Here is a 13,058-nt window from a genome sequence, read left to right on the forward strand (position 1 = left end):
AGTTCGAGCTTAGCCCGCTCGAACTCACCTTAGCCGACGCCCCTTTCTTTCAAAGGGGCGTCGTCGAACGCGAGTTGTAACATGGATCGGCTGCTATTGGCCAATACTCGATTGTTCTTAGAGCATGCGCATTTGAAACTCCGTCCTGCCTACTGCATATCCCTCGATTGATTAGGAGTTTCTTGACACGATAATATGGCGTAGAAGCCTCTAATCGTAGTTGTATTTGGGCCAATGAGTGTTCAGGAATCCGTGTCGTCACAATAGCACGCGTTTGTTGACCGTTAGTCACAGGCAACCCCACCCACGCATTTTTACCCGCGAAATTTAAATTCCTCACTAGCGTGCACTACTATTTCATTCATTCCATACCTTTTCTCGTTCGCCATGCATCGCACTGCTCCGAGTGTCAAGCGATCACTCCGCCGATTGTACCGAAAGAGAGGTCGACGTCTAAACGACATGCGAAAAACAACTTTTGGTGAAATATACTGCGTTGGAGGCGTAATGCAGATTATAACGCGTGAATGCGCAGAACGTACATCTTTTCTGGATGCCGAAGAAGGCGACGTAGGCGACCACCAAGCGGAAGAGCCGACGCCAGCAGTTGAAAACGCCGTTGTCGAATTCGACGAGCAGACCGGTGATGACTTTGATCTCTGGGGGAGTCTAAAGACGTGGTGTCAAACACGGCTGCGTGACGACAAGAAGATGGTTGCGCTACTCTTAGTCGAACTCCTGCTGCGCCACACTCGAAAGGGTCTCGTAACGTCTGCTCGCTTGGCTGCCAGCATTTTGGGGTCGTCGGAAGCGTCGATCATACGATGGCGCAGTGATTACGTAAGGAACAGCGGCGAGTTTTCCAACTATCGTCGCGGGAAGTATGGTCGGGTCTCCATAATGATCAATGAAGACCTCGAATCGAAGGCTCGGAAGTGGGCTCGAATGAACTCGTGCGTTCGAGGGAGGCCTAACATGACAATTGCGGATTTCTGCAAGTTCGTCAACGACGATCTTATTCCGAATACGCCTCACCTGCCGCCTGGATTCCCGACGTCCATATCGATTGCAACCGGATGCCGATTCCTCCACTCGATGGGCTTCTCGCGAAAAGATTCGTCAGTAAAGTCTGTGTACCTTGACGGACACGAAAGGTAATAAACACAATTTTTTACTTAATTAACTTTTTAATTAATTTGTGTTTTTCGAAATTTAGGGAGAACGTAGTCGAATACAGGGAAAGCTACCTTTCGACGCTCTCACTGCTTACTTCCCTGCACAAGCCCCCTCCGCTTCCCAGTGACGGAGTCGTAGATCAGTTTGCAAGCATGGGTCAGGAAAAACGGTGATTCAAACATAATTAATATTTAGCCGATTCTTCCGCTGAAAAACACTTGGTGATCATTTATCATGATGAATCAATATTCCAATCGAACGACGACCAGCGCTATTTTTGGGGCGAAGACGAGCAGACTGTATTGAAGCACAAGGTATTCATCTCACTAAATATTTTCTATTAATACATTATACGTATGTACAAAGGGAAAAGGACCTAGCATCATGGTGTCGGACTTTGTCGACAATTTTAACGGTTTTCTCGGCTTCACAGACGAAGAGTATGTGGCGCTTCCTGCTCCTCATCGTCATCTTCCTCAGCGTGCGCGAATGACTTTGGAGCTGGGCGTCAATCGAGAGGGCTTCTGGAGACGAGAGAACGTGATGGCACAGCTGAGAACGGCAGTGAAAATTGCGGAACTGAAGTACTCGCCTCAGTTCTTCGATCTCCTATTCGTGTTCGACAACAGCTCGAACCACACTGCGAAGGCTCCGGATGCGCTTGTCGCCTCGAGGATGAACAATGGGCCAGCAGGCGCTCAACCGATCATGCGGGACACCGTATGGAATGGGCATCGGTTTCGTATGGTCGACGATAATGGGGTTCCTAAAGGATTGGCAGCAGTAATTTACTTCATATATGGCAGTAAGTATATACTCTAACATTTTAATAATCACTCAGGTCTTGACGGAAAGAGGTGTCGATATTCGCGGAATGCTCAAGAAAGACATAGAGGACGCCCTTTCAAGACACCCAGATTTCGCTGCGGAAAAGTCCGAAATCGAGATGCTGTTGACTTCGCGGGGCCATTTGTGCCTTTTTACTCCAAAATTTCACTGCGAGTTGAAGTAAGAAGCGCAGAAATAGCACCTTTTCCAAAATATCACTCAAATTGATAGTCCAATCGAACGACACTGGGGAAACGCAAAACGTTATGCTCGGGCGCACTGCAATTACAGTTTCGCTGCGCTGACAAACATCGTCGACGACGCGCTCGCTTCGATATCGGAGGATACGAACAGGAGGCATTTCCGGAAAGTTAGGGACTACCAGTACGCGTATCTTTCTGGGTGTAAAAGTATGGTGGTACACTTGATTTTCTTGCTGTCCCCCAAATAGTGACGTACATGTATTAGGCGGTCGCGAGGTTGAAAAGGCAGTGAAACTGTACAAGTCGCATCGTAGGGTCTTCGTGACCGATTAGGTAACCCCGGCTTTTCTCAAAGCCAAACCCAGGCTTTTTTAAACTTCCAAAATATTCCATTAGATCGGACAACCGAGCTTCGCAGCAGAAGATGGAAAATTAGTTGATAGGATTTGAAGCTGCTGGTGCAGTCGCTGAGAATACAAATCGGACTTGTAGAATTTTGTTACAAATTCAAACTGAGCTTCAAAATTTTCGCCATTGGCTGCTTTTAGCAGAAGATCTTCAGCATTTTGGTAAATTCGGTACCCTGGTTGATTAAACCTTTCCGTTATGGCAGTAGTAATGAGGTCCATAGCCTCATAGTAAAGTCGTTTGTAGTGCTCTTCTACAGTTGTTGGAAAGTAACACTGACTCTGCACATTGCCAATTTCATACCGTTTTGGGACTTTTCGGCGACGTGGCAAACTAGGTTCACCGACTTCTAATGTTTCAGCCGAAGTGATCACTTTTTCCCAAAAACAGCTAAAGTTCTCATCCGTTCTCAACGACTGAAGGGTTCTATTTGTCATAGTAGCAACCTCCTGACCTTCTGCTGCAGATATATCTGCTTTTTGCAGAGTACGGCTTAAATTATCGCTGTGTCGCAGAATTAGCTCTCCCAAAGAAACTCCAAAATAGTAGTCAAACTCCTTCATTTGGGCTGCGACACCTATAATGCGTGCCCTCATTTCTGTATCTTTAACATCATAAATGTCTAAATTAAATTAACGGAAAACTTGTCGCGTTCTCACTGTCACTTTGCCAAAATATCAGTGGGGGTCTCAGTAGGGGTCTCAGTATGTCTCAGTAGGGATCTCAGTAGGTCTCAGACGGGGTCTCAGTAGGTCTCAGTAGGGGTCTCAGTAGATCTCAGATGGGGTCTCAGTAGGTCTCAGATGGGTCTCAGATGGGGTCGTTGCCGAAGGCTTCTCTTCGCTCGTCGGCCGCTGCGCGATGTCTTCTAGCCAAAGGGAGCGAGAAACAGCGAGTGGGTGAGTCGGACCGATAGCGCACGCAGACGAAAACAGTTTGCAGGCAGTTGTGAATGCGTTGTCTTGCGTACTTACTTACGCATATGTATCTCTGGCATTGATACCATATGCAGTTGCGTGCGCACGACTTTTTGATATTAAGAATCAATTACGACAAGAAACATTTTTGATATATCTTACCTGTGAGTTGCCCTGTGCTGCTCAGGGTTGGGCCTAACGCGCGCTAGGGGGGAACGCTTCCGCCCGGCTCGCCGCCGATCTCGTCAGTCCGATTCGAGCCAAGCCGAATCCGAGCCCCCCCAAGCGGCGAGTCACGTCCGAAGGACGGAGAAGCGGGTGCGGCCCCCGGAGCAGCACGGGAGGGAGGGTGGGAAAAATTCGGTCTGCGCGAAGGCGGCGAATGGCGATACCAGACACCGCCCGCGCCTTACATAATCATGGCGGTAGATATCAACCGCGTTTAACCTGTATTAAACTTCCCTTGATATATCTTACCTGTGAGTTGCCCTGTGCTGCTCAGGGTTGGGCCTAACGCGCGCTAGGGGGGAACGCTTCCGCCCGGCTCGCCGCCGATCTCGTCAGTCCGATTCGAGCCAAGCCGAATCCGAGCCCCCAACAAACCGTCGTGAACGGTCCCAACGGGGCTGGAGCGACGTCCCCCAAGACGGGATCACCACCTCACCCAATTAGCATAGTTGTGGTCTCCGCCCGTGAGAACCTGCTGGCGCGACTAACATAACAAAAACCCCCTAGCGGCTGTACGCTCTCCACTCGCCCGAAGAACGCCACAACTAACTCGCCACGCTCACAAAACATGCGACACAGAACCGGTTTACGTCGCTAACGCGCGCTGGACTCCTGAGTACGCGGATGCTATTTACTCTGTAGCCAGCGCGCGACTGTATCGCGCCAGCTGGCGCTCGTCCAGACGAATGTAGCGCATAAACGCTGCGCTTTTCCATCGGCCGAGCGTTTGGATCGTCGAGTCGTCAAGTCCGCGCGCAGCGGCCGTCGTCGCCGCCCCGATTCGGAAGCTATGGCCAGCGAAGCGAGTCGCATCCACGCCTGCCGTTGTCAGAGCCCGTCGCACTTGATCGACGAGCGCCGCCCGTGAGAGCGCTCCGCCATTTTCGAACAGAAACAACGGCCCCGGCGCAAAGCGACGGCGAGCCAGGTAAGCGAGCAGCGCTTCCACAGGGCACAGGTCCGCGCGTGTGCGTCCTAGAACAATCGACACGCCGCCACGGAACGGGTCCGTCTTCGACTGTTTGATCCGCAATTTGACGAACGACGGGTCCGCCAATGAATCCGTCGACACGTCAGCGGGCGAAAGATGACGCTCGGGATCAAACGCCGCCACCGAGTCCACGGTGAACTCGCCTGCACGCAAGAAACCGAAGAAGGCAACCGTGCATACCGCCCACAGCATCGTCGAGTCCCATCGATGGGGCGTTTGTCCCCACACCGCCCGCAGCTGACGAAGAATCACCGGTGTGATGGGGAGACGGGGATCCGCCGCTGGCCGCCCTTGTTCTCGCTTGATTCCGTTTAGCATGAGAACCAGCAGTGGCATCGATGCCGCGAACGGATCGCCCAGACCAGCGACGACCTGCCCGTTGCAAACCGCTGCCAGGTAAGATTTTATTGTGGCGTATCTTAACCCCTCTCTTGCCAGGGCCGCGCAGAAGAGCGAGAGCACGCGCTCCGACGCTGGCAGACCCTGCAGACCTAACTGCTCGCAAAATCGTTTGAACCGGCGAAGTCCTGCGGCGTACGATCGTCGAGTGGAGTCCGCGACACCTTGTGCAGTGTAGCGTGAAAGAGCTCCCTCCACCGCGGCTCGTTCCAGGGCAATCCCGGTAGCGCCACTAGGTCCAGTAGCTCCCCCGAGATGGGCGTCGGATTGGTGGCAAGCTGAGGAAAAAGACGCTCTCAGCGCGGCGGGCGGAACGTTACGCGAGAGCCCGTCGGCGAGGGTCTTCTGTTCTCCCGGGATATGCCGCTCCCTCCAAGCAAACACGAATTGAGCCGCAAAAAAACTGCAGCGTACGCAGGAGAGGCATAAGTGCCGCGTCCCTGCTTGACCGTGACCGCACCGCCGCCACGACCACCGTGCTGTTGCACTCAAGCAGGACCGATGCGCCCGACCAGCTCTCGCGCCACACCGCCGCTGCAAGAACCACCGGCCGGAGCTCCTTCGGTGCGATCGGAAGCGGAGCCCACGGTGCTGACGCTGCAGCTTTGCCTGCGGCAAACGCATTACTCCAGCCACGGTGTCTAGCTCGATCTTCCAGAACACCAGCGTCGTGCCAGGGCCTCCAATCTTTCCGCGAGCGACGGGTACCCCGAGTTCTTCGCACGCCCGCAGCGCCGCCTGCAACTGATGCGCGCGATCCTGAGGCTGATCCACAGTAGCGCGTCTGCTACTGCGGAGAAGATCGCCGGTGCCGAACGCAACCCAAGCGGCAGCACGGTGTGCCACGTACACCTCGCCCCGCGATCGCATGCTAAGGAGATGGCGACCCGCCGGGTGCACCGGAATGATGCGGAATGCGCTTTGTATGCCCCGCTTTGCTAGCACTGCCCCAGCTCCCAACTGCCAGCAGTACCGCACGGCACCCTCCGCACGGGTGTACATGGTCGCGCATCATTCGGGGCAAATTCCATCGTTGACGCTGCCGCCCCGTGGGGACGACAGGTTGAATATTAGCCGCCACCGCCCCGGTTAGCCAGACTTGGGACTTACCCCGAAGGGACTCAAGCGCACCAGCTGCGTCGTAGCGGCCGGGACTGGGCCCACTACTCTGCCTGCTGCGAGTTCGCCGTTTAGATATTGTCCACTACCGCGAAGTACTCCCGCGCAGAGTGGAGGTCGCGGCGTGCGCGAGCTCGCTTTTCGCTCCCGCCGCCGTAGCCGATTCGGAAACCTTCCGAAAGTCCGCGCAGCGGCCATGCTGTAAAACGCTGGTCTGGGTGGCGCCTTAAGCTATCCGCCCCAGCCTGCGGCATCACCGGCGCCGATGATAGCGTGTCCCAGACCGCCGAACCTGAAGCCTTTGCAGCGCGCGCGGCGTCCAACGCCGCCAGCGCCTGCCCAGAACGGTACGCGCCCGCTGAAAGACCCCCATTTCTAGGAACCAGCAGGAAACGGTTTATTGCATGCCCCCGACTAGTGCAACTGCACGGCGTTGGGCAACACGCTAATCGGGACAGTCACGCGCGGCTCTACTGGGGCTTGGGCGACTGCGCTCGAGGCCCTTGCGCGGCTGTTTGCTGCTGCTGCTGCTGCGCCGCTGGCTTACAATCTGCAGCGCGATGAACTTTCCCCCACTTGTCGCACGCGTGGCAATAAACGCGGCGTGCGCCAAAAAAGGAGCAGCTGGCGCAAAGTTGAAGAGCCGGCATGCCTTGTCGCGACGTTGAGCGCGTCGCGATCCAGCTGCGCCAGGATTCGCCGCCGCGCCCGGCCCCGCCTGCCGCAACGCACAAATGGCCGCCCTATGATCGCTGGCGCCGCCACGATTCTCGCGGACGGCCTTTCTCCGCCATGCGCACCACTAGCTTGATGTAGCCAAGCATGTCCAACGCCCAACTTGGGCGCTGTGACACTTCCACCGCGGCGAAAGCCGCGAAGGCTTGAACCTATTGCGCGATCGAGGTGATGCGGCGCAACGAACGAGGACCCGGCGCAGGCGAGGGGCACTTAATTGCCTCGCTCCCCCTCGCGCCATAGCCCCTCCGCGTTGTCGGGGAGAAATTCGGTAAGATCGACGAACTCGCGCGCCGAGATTTTGCGACGACTCGCCCTGGGACAACTCCGAAGCAATTTCCTAGCGAGAACGGCGGCGTTGCCTTGCGGGGCTTTTTCGCAAGCGCCATGAGCAAAACAAACCACGTCGGCTGCGGCTGCTGCGGCTGCTGCTGCTGCTGCTGCTGCTGCTGCTGCTGCTGCTGCTGCTGCTGCTGCTGCTGCTGCTGATGCGGCTTGTGCTGCTGCGGCTGCTGAAGCGGCGGCGCCTGCCGCGGTCAAGCATTAGCTACTTGCCTCGGCAGAGGCCCTTGCTGTGGCTGCGCAGACAAGCGACCTCCCCGGGGAGCGTCCGAAAGAGTCACGCCTCGCAGTTATCCGTCGCTGCGCCTGGGAGAGTAAGGGGACGCGAGAAGGGCGGGGCTCTACGCTAAACGTCTTCGGGCGGCGTGGGAACTGGTCGTGAAAGCAATGGATACTGTCGCCAGGTGGGGGCGATAAGCGGACCGAGGGGAAGGCGTTTTCGCCCGTTCTTTGGACTATGCGCCCGTCGTCCGCATTACCTGCCCTCAAAGGGAGGGCGTTTTGCCCGATCTGTAGACCCTAAGCGCCCGACGCCCGAATTACCTGCCCTCCAGGCTGCCACGGTTTGCTGCACTATTCCCGCTACGAAGTCTTGCATAGGTACCGGAACTGCCTGCCTTGGAACTAGCGGCTGTGCGGGCGGCGGCGCTTGGTCCTCTTGCGGCGGGGGCGGAGGTAAGACAGGTTGTGGAGGTTGTTGGGGCGGCGGAGCCGCCGGAGGATTCTGTCCCCGCGGCGCCTGCCCCTGTTGACGCTGTTTGCCTTGTCCCTGCTGACCGACAGCTTGATTCGCCGGACGCTGATCCGCCATGCAACGTTAGAATGAGAGCGCAGAGAAAAAGTTGCGAGAGAGAAAAAATTCGGTCTGCGCGAAGGCGGCGAATGGCGATACCAGACACCGCCCGCGCCTTACATAATCATGGCGGTAGATATCAACCGCGTTTAACCTGTATTAAACTTCCCTGCAGGCAACACACCTGACCCTCTCAAGAACACCCGTATGACGGTGTTCCAGAGTGGAACACCGTCATACGGGTGTTCTTGAGAGGGTCTGGGGACCAGGCTAGGAAAAATGGCGGCTTAATCAAGGAGATCTCGCTTACTACAACTGGTCGGAAAAACTTGCGCAGTTTCCACACGTTGTCAGAGGAACGATCTCGATTAACGGCGTGAAATCTCCGGCTACACCCTCAAGAAAAAACGACCGTCTTCGTCACCAGGCAATGGTTGCCTCTGACGAGGTGTCCAATTACTACATTCGGCTCTGGAAACGTTCCCTGAAACTGGAACTTGTCGCTACCGAGACACTGGCATACTCGGCATTGTTTCAACTGGGTCACGACTTCCTTAGCTTTCACCGCGACAAAGGCGAGTGTGAACGCCTTCGCCGTCCGCACTTTATTTAAATCCCACGCTCCACACGCAACCAAACTCTCCTCTAGCAAGATAGTTACAACAAAATACGGGGGGGACCACACACAACAAAAAAACAATAAATCAATACAGATAAACAATCACACACACGCTTGCGTATATCTAATGAAACTGTTCAAACTTCGCGATAGCCTTCGCCGATTCCATCCTCTTTGAAGAACTCCCCCAAACGCCACTGCAAAGTCTCAAAGGTCGGCCGATCCATATCGCTATCCTTCCAGCAATCAACCATGACCTCGTACAATCTATCTGGGCACCCATGTGGCTGCGGCATTCGATAGCCTCGCTCAATTTGCTCCAGCACTTTGGCGTTGTTCATATCCGGATACGGAATCCGCCCGTACGTGACCAATTCCGTGAGTAGGATCCCGTACGACCAGACGTCGGACTTGATCGAGAACTTATGATAGAAGGCCGCTTCAGGAGCCGTCCACTTAATTGGAAACTTCGTTTTCGTGTGCGCTTTGTATACCTCTTCGCTAATAACGCGCGCCAGGCCGAAATCAGTAATTTTCGTGACCAGATTCTCGCCGACGAGACAATTCCTCGCCGCCAAATCGCGATGAATATAATTCTGCTTCTCCAAGTACGCCATCCCGGACGCAACCTGCGCTGCCATGTCGATGAGCTGCGGCATCTTGAGCGCGCGTCCCTCGCCGTGGAGATAATCGAGAAGAGACCCGTGCTTCATCAATTCGGTCATAATATAAGTTGGTTCGCCGACGGTGCAGACGGCGTAGAGTTGAACGAGCTTGGGATGACGTAGCTTCTTCATGATCTGAGCCTCCTCCAAGAACGCTTCCTTTGACATGGACCTCTCCTTGAGCGTCTTCACGGCGACGGGAGTCGTGTTGTTCCACAGGCCTTCAAATACCTCGCCGAATTGACCCTGCCCAAGTTTTTGCTTGAGCTGCATGGATGGACGTGCGCGGAACTTCCCACTCGTCTGTCGTGTTGTGCGACATGCCGTCCGTTTGGGGCAGTTCTGCGCGTTGGCATGCCTTTTTCAGATTGATGCAGAGGACTCCGGCGTCTTTTTCGTAGTGTGCGACTAGATCCGGTATGTTGCTGAATGCGGAGCAACGCGCAACGTAGAAACCGACTTGGTCGACTTTGCGTATGCGATAGTGTTTCACCTTGTCGCCGTCGCGAACCGATAGGGAATAGTCTATGACGCGTTATTCGTGCCAAAAGTCTTACCGTGCCCGAACCGCTTCTAAAAACCGGTCTATTTGACTTACCTTGGCCGAACCGCTTGTAAAAACCGGTCTATTTGACTTACCGTGCCCGAACCGCTTGTAAAAACCGGTCTATTTGACTTACCCTGGCCGAACCGCTCCTAAAAACCGGTCTATTTGACTTACCTTAGCCGAACCGCTTCTAAAAACCGGTCTATTCGACTTACCGTGCCCGAACCGCTTGTAAAAACCGGTCTATTTGACTTACCTTGGCCGAACCGCTCCTAAAAACCGGTCTATTCGACTTACCGTGCCCGAACCGCTCCTAAAAACCGGTCTATCCGACTTACCGTGCCCGAACCGCTTCTAAAAACCGGTCTATTCGACTTACTGTGCCCAAACCGCTTCTAAAAACCGGTCTATTCGACTTACCGTGCCTGAACCACTTCTAAAAACCGGTCTACAAAACCAGTTTCACTTGTTCTGATCGTATAAACCGGTCTATACTACTGCCTCGTTTATATGGCGCTACAACAGTGTCAAAAATCAATGGATTAGTGATTAGTTAACAGTGAACAGTGATTAGGGATTAGTGAACAATGTGTCAAAAACAGCGATCAGTGCAAAAATGAACAGTTAGTTGCGTATAAATGAAATAGCTGTCTATGATATTGTACCCACGCGCGGTACTTATTTGCGCTTGCGCGGTAAAAACGAATTTGACTATATGAGTTCAGGAAGTGCAGCTTTGTAAATGTTAGTTTTTAATTAATTAAGAAGAAGTGCGTTGTGTTTCAAGCATTTTTTGGCCCTCTATAAATAACCCACAGTCTAGTAAACTGCAGTTACCTAACCCTGGCCGTTCAATAGTGCAAGTGCAGACTGCTAAACCTGTACTGTACTGGCTGTACCGTTGGGAAAATAATGGCGGAGGCCAGGGAAGAAATTTTTAGCGCGTTGTACGTCAGAGTAAGGGCGTAGTTTGTTTTTGACATCAAGCGTTTGTCGCTGAGAAGTCATTCAATTAACACCAATTTACGCTACGCACAAGTTTTTTACGCCCTGCTAAAACTAATAGGCCTAAAAGATCGCCTATTTTGAAAAAGCTCATGATATTTTGAAAGTCCGGAAAAGGGAAGGTTGGACAGTCTGCAACTGTGCGCTTTCATTCTTACTTAGGTAAACTTTATAGAAACCCGGCAAATGGGTTGTTCAAAATGAGAAAACAATAACAGCATTATCTGCCTGCGGCAGTGTTTCACCAGAATCCGGCACTACGGAATTTGCAAAAAATTAGAGAGGACTTACTCACAACCGTGCCTTTGCCAAACCTTGCCATTCACTACGTGGACAGAAAATCGGGCACAATGATCGTAGATAGAAGTGTGTCCGACGAGAAGAAATACGCCTGCGACAAGCTGTTTGACATTCGCGATCCACCAGAGTCCAACTGCTTTTCTTTTCGCGTCAAAATCACAATAAAGTTGACGAGCATCAGCAACGTTCCTGAACGTTCCTGTTGATTATCCGGAGTTCAGTGACACCTGCAATCGTGACGAACGTAAGAGATGACACACACCCACGGACAAGCAATGGATCCGTACTTTCCTTTTCTAGAGAGATTCACGGCGAACTGCGACTTCGAAAACAAGGACGCGTGTGGCTATCACAACGACATGTGTCTGGGCCCTTGGACGGTTTCGTACGGCCTGGCGCCGCTTCGCGATCCCTATTCGTCGTCGTGCGATCTTCTGACGAATCTCGACATGGCCGCTTTGCAGTCGCCTGAATTCTCCATCGTTCCAGAGGGAGAGAGCGAGGAGAAGAGGTCGGTCAAGAGTCGTCAAAAAAGAATCGGTGAGATAACATTAATTGTATTTATTTATTTATTTATTTGATATTTTATCTTTGAAGTCTATTCCTCGTTGCTCCTCGATCCCATCAAATTCGGACAAACGTACATCATGACGGGAATAATCAATACGCCTACTCTCACGAAGCACGCCAGCTTCAACAAAGCAATGGAGTTCACCTATTTCTTCGAAAATTATGGCGTTCATCAGTTAGTCGTTTCGATGCTCTGCGTATCGAACGGATACCGAGTCCTTCCCATGCGTGAGGGCTTCTCCCATTATCGCTTGATAAACGGAGTAGAACTGGCCGTTGACAAAAAGGGGCCAAAGTGTTTGAATATTCACTCGTTCTTAGGGGATTGCACGCAGTTTCAAGTCCAGTTTGCAGGCGGCGCGAGGGGTAGCCGACTCATGGTCGACGACATCTATTTTAGCTCTGCCTGCAGTAAGTTAGCTCCTCAATTCTGATAAAAGGAATTTTCTAAATCGTTTCCTTTGCACGTGCAGCGTCTGGCAGCTACGACAACGTGTGAGAACGAATGCTTGTACGCTGAAGTAACATTTAGCTGCGCTGTGTGAACGCTTTCCGTCTTGCGAGCTGGTACGTTGCATGTGTCCCTGTTATAGTATGTCGGTAGTCCTATGAAAAGAATGACTCCGCCTTCAAACAAAGAAAATCTTTCTTGTTCCCTGGTTCAAATTCAATAGGAAAACGGGCTTGCCTAAGAAGTGGATAAGTTCCGAGCTTTAACGTCGTCTGAAACAAAACCCCCGGAAAATCATCGTTCGTACACAGGCATGCACACACTTCAAAGATCAATTGATAACTGATTTTACTTTGAATCGTAAGAGACGCATCAGCAATACGACGTCACATTTTTGGCCTCGGTAACCTCAAATCATGAAATTTGGAATATGAGAAGCTATGGTTGGGGTCTTACATGTCTCGGGTGAGAATTCATTAGATGGTCTCAAATAAGCTCTTAGTAGCCCACCTGAGATCAACTTAAAATGACGCAGTATAGGCATTCAAGATGACGCCGCGCGAAAGGATATATATTTACGCCTAGACACGGGCGTGCCGTGCTGTTTTTAAAAGTACATAGAATACCCACTACATCGAAAATCATTTTAATCTTCGAATTAGATGGCTTCTTTCCGTTTCGTTTAAATTCATCACGAGCCATAGGCAGCAAGATGCGTTCAGGGAATCTCTACGCTAGGCTCTTTCTCGTAAGCAGCGGCAA

General features: G+C 52.6%; 2 protein-coding genes across 2 annotated transcripts; one reads left to right on the forward strand and one right to left on the reverse strand.

The window, feature by feature from the left end:
• Positions 1-8,877: 8,877 nt before the first annotated feature.
• Positions 8,878-9,855, reverse strand: LOC136188559 (tyrosine-protein kinase SRK2-like). Its single transcript, XM_065976294.1, is given in 2 exon segments — positions 8,878-9,699; positions 9,701-9,855. Coding segments are annotated over 2 exon segments (849 nt in total). The 5' UTR covers positions 9,746-9,855; the 3' UTR covers positions 8,878-8,895.
• Positions 9,856-11,308: 1,453 nt separating this feature from the next.
• Positions 11,309-12,265, forward strand: LOC136188503 (uncharacterized). The gene is made up of 4 exons (XM_065976240.1): positions 11,309-11,519; positions 11,576-11,815; positions 11,873-12,108; positions 12,167-12,265. The coding sequence occupies exons 2-4, from the start codon at positions 11,635-11,637 to the stop codon at positions 12,263-12,265; spliced, it is 516 nt and encodes a 171-aa protein (XP_065832312.1). The 5' UTR covers positions 11,309-11,519; positions 11,576-11,634.
• The last annotated feature ends 793 nt before the right edge of the window (positions 12,266-13,058 follow it).

Source organism: Oscarella lobularis, chromosome 6 (assembly GCF_947507565.1).
Source record: "Oscarella lobularis chromosome 6, ooOscLobu1.1, whole genome shotgun sequence".
Lineage (NCBI taxonomy): Eukaryota > Metazoa > Porifera > Homoscleromorpha > Homosclerophorida > Oscarellidae > Oscarella > Oscarella lobularis.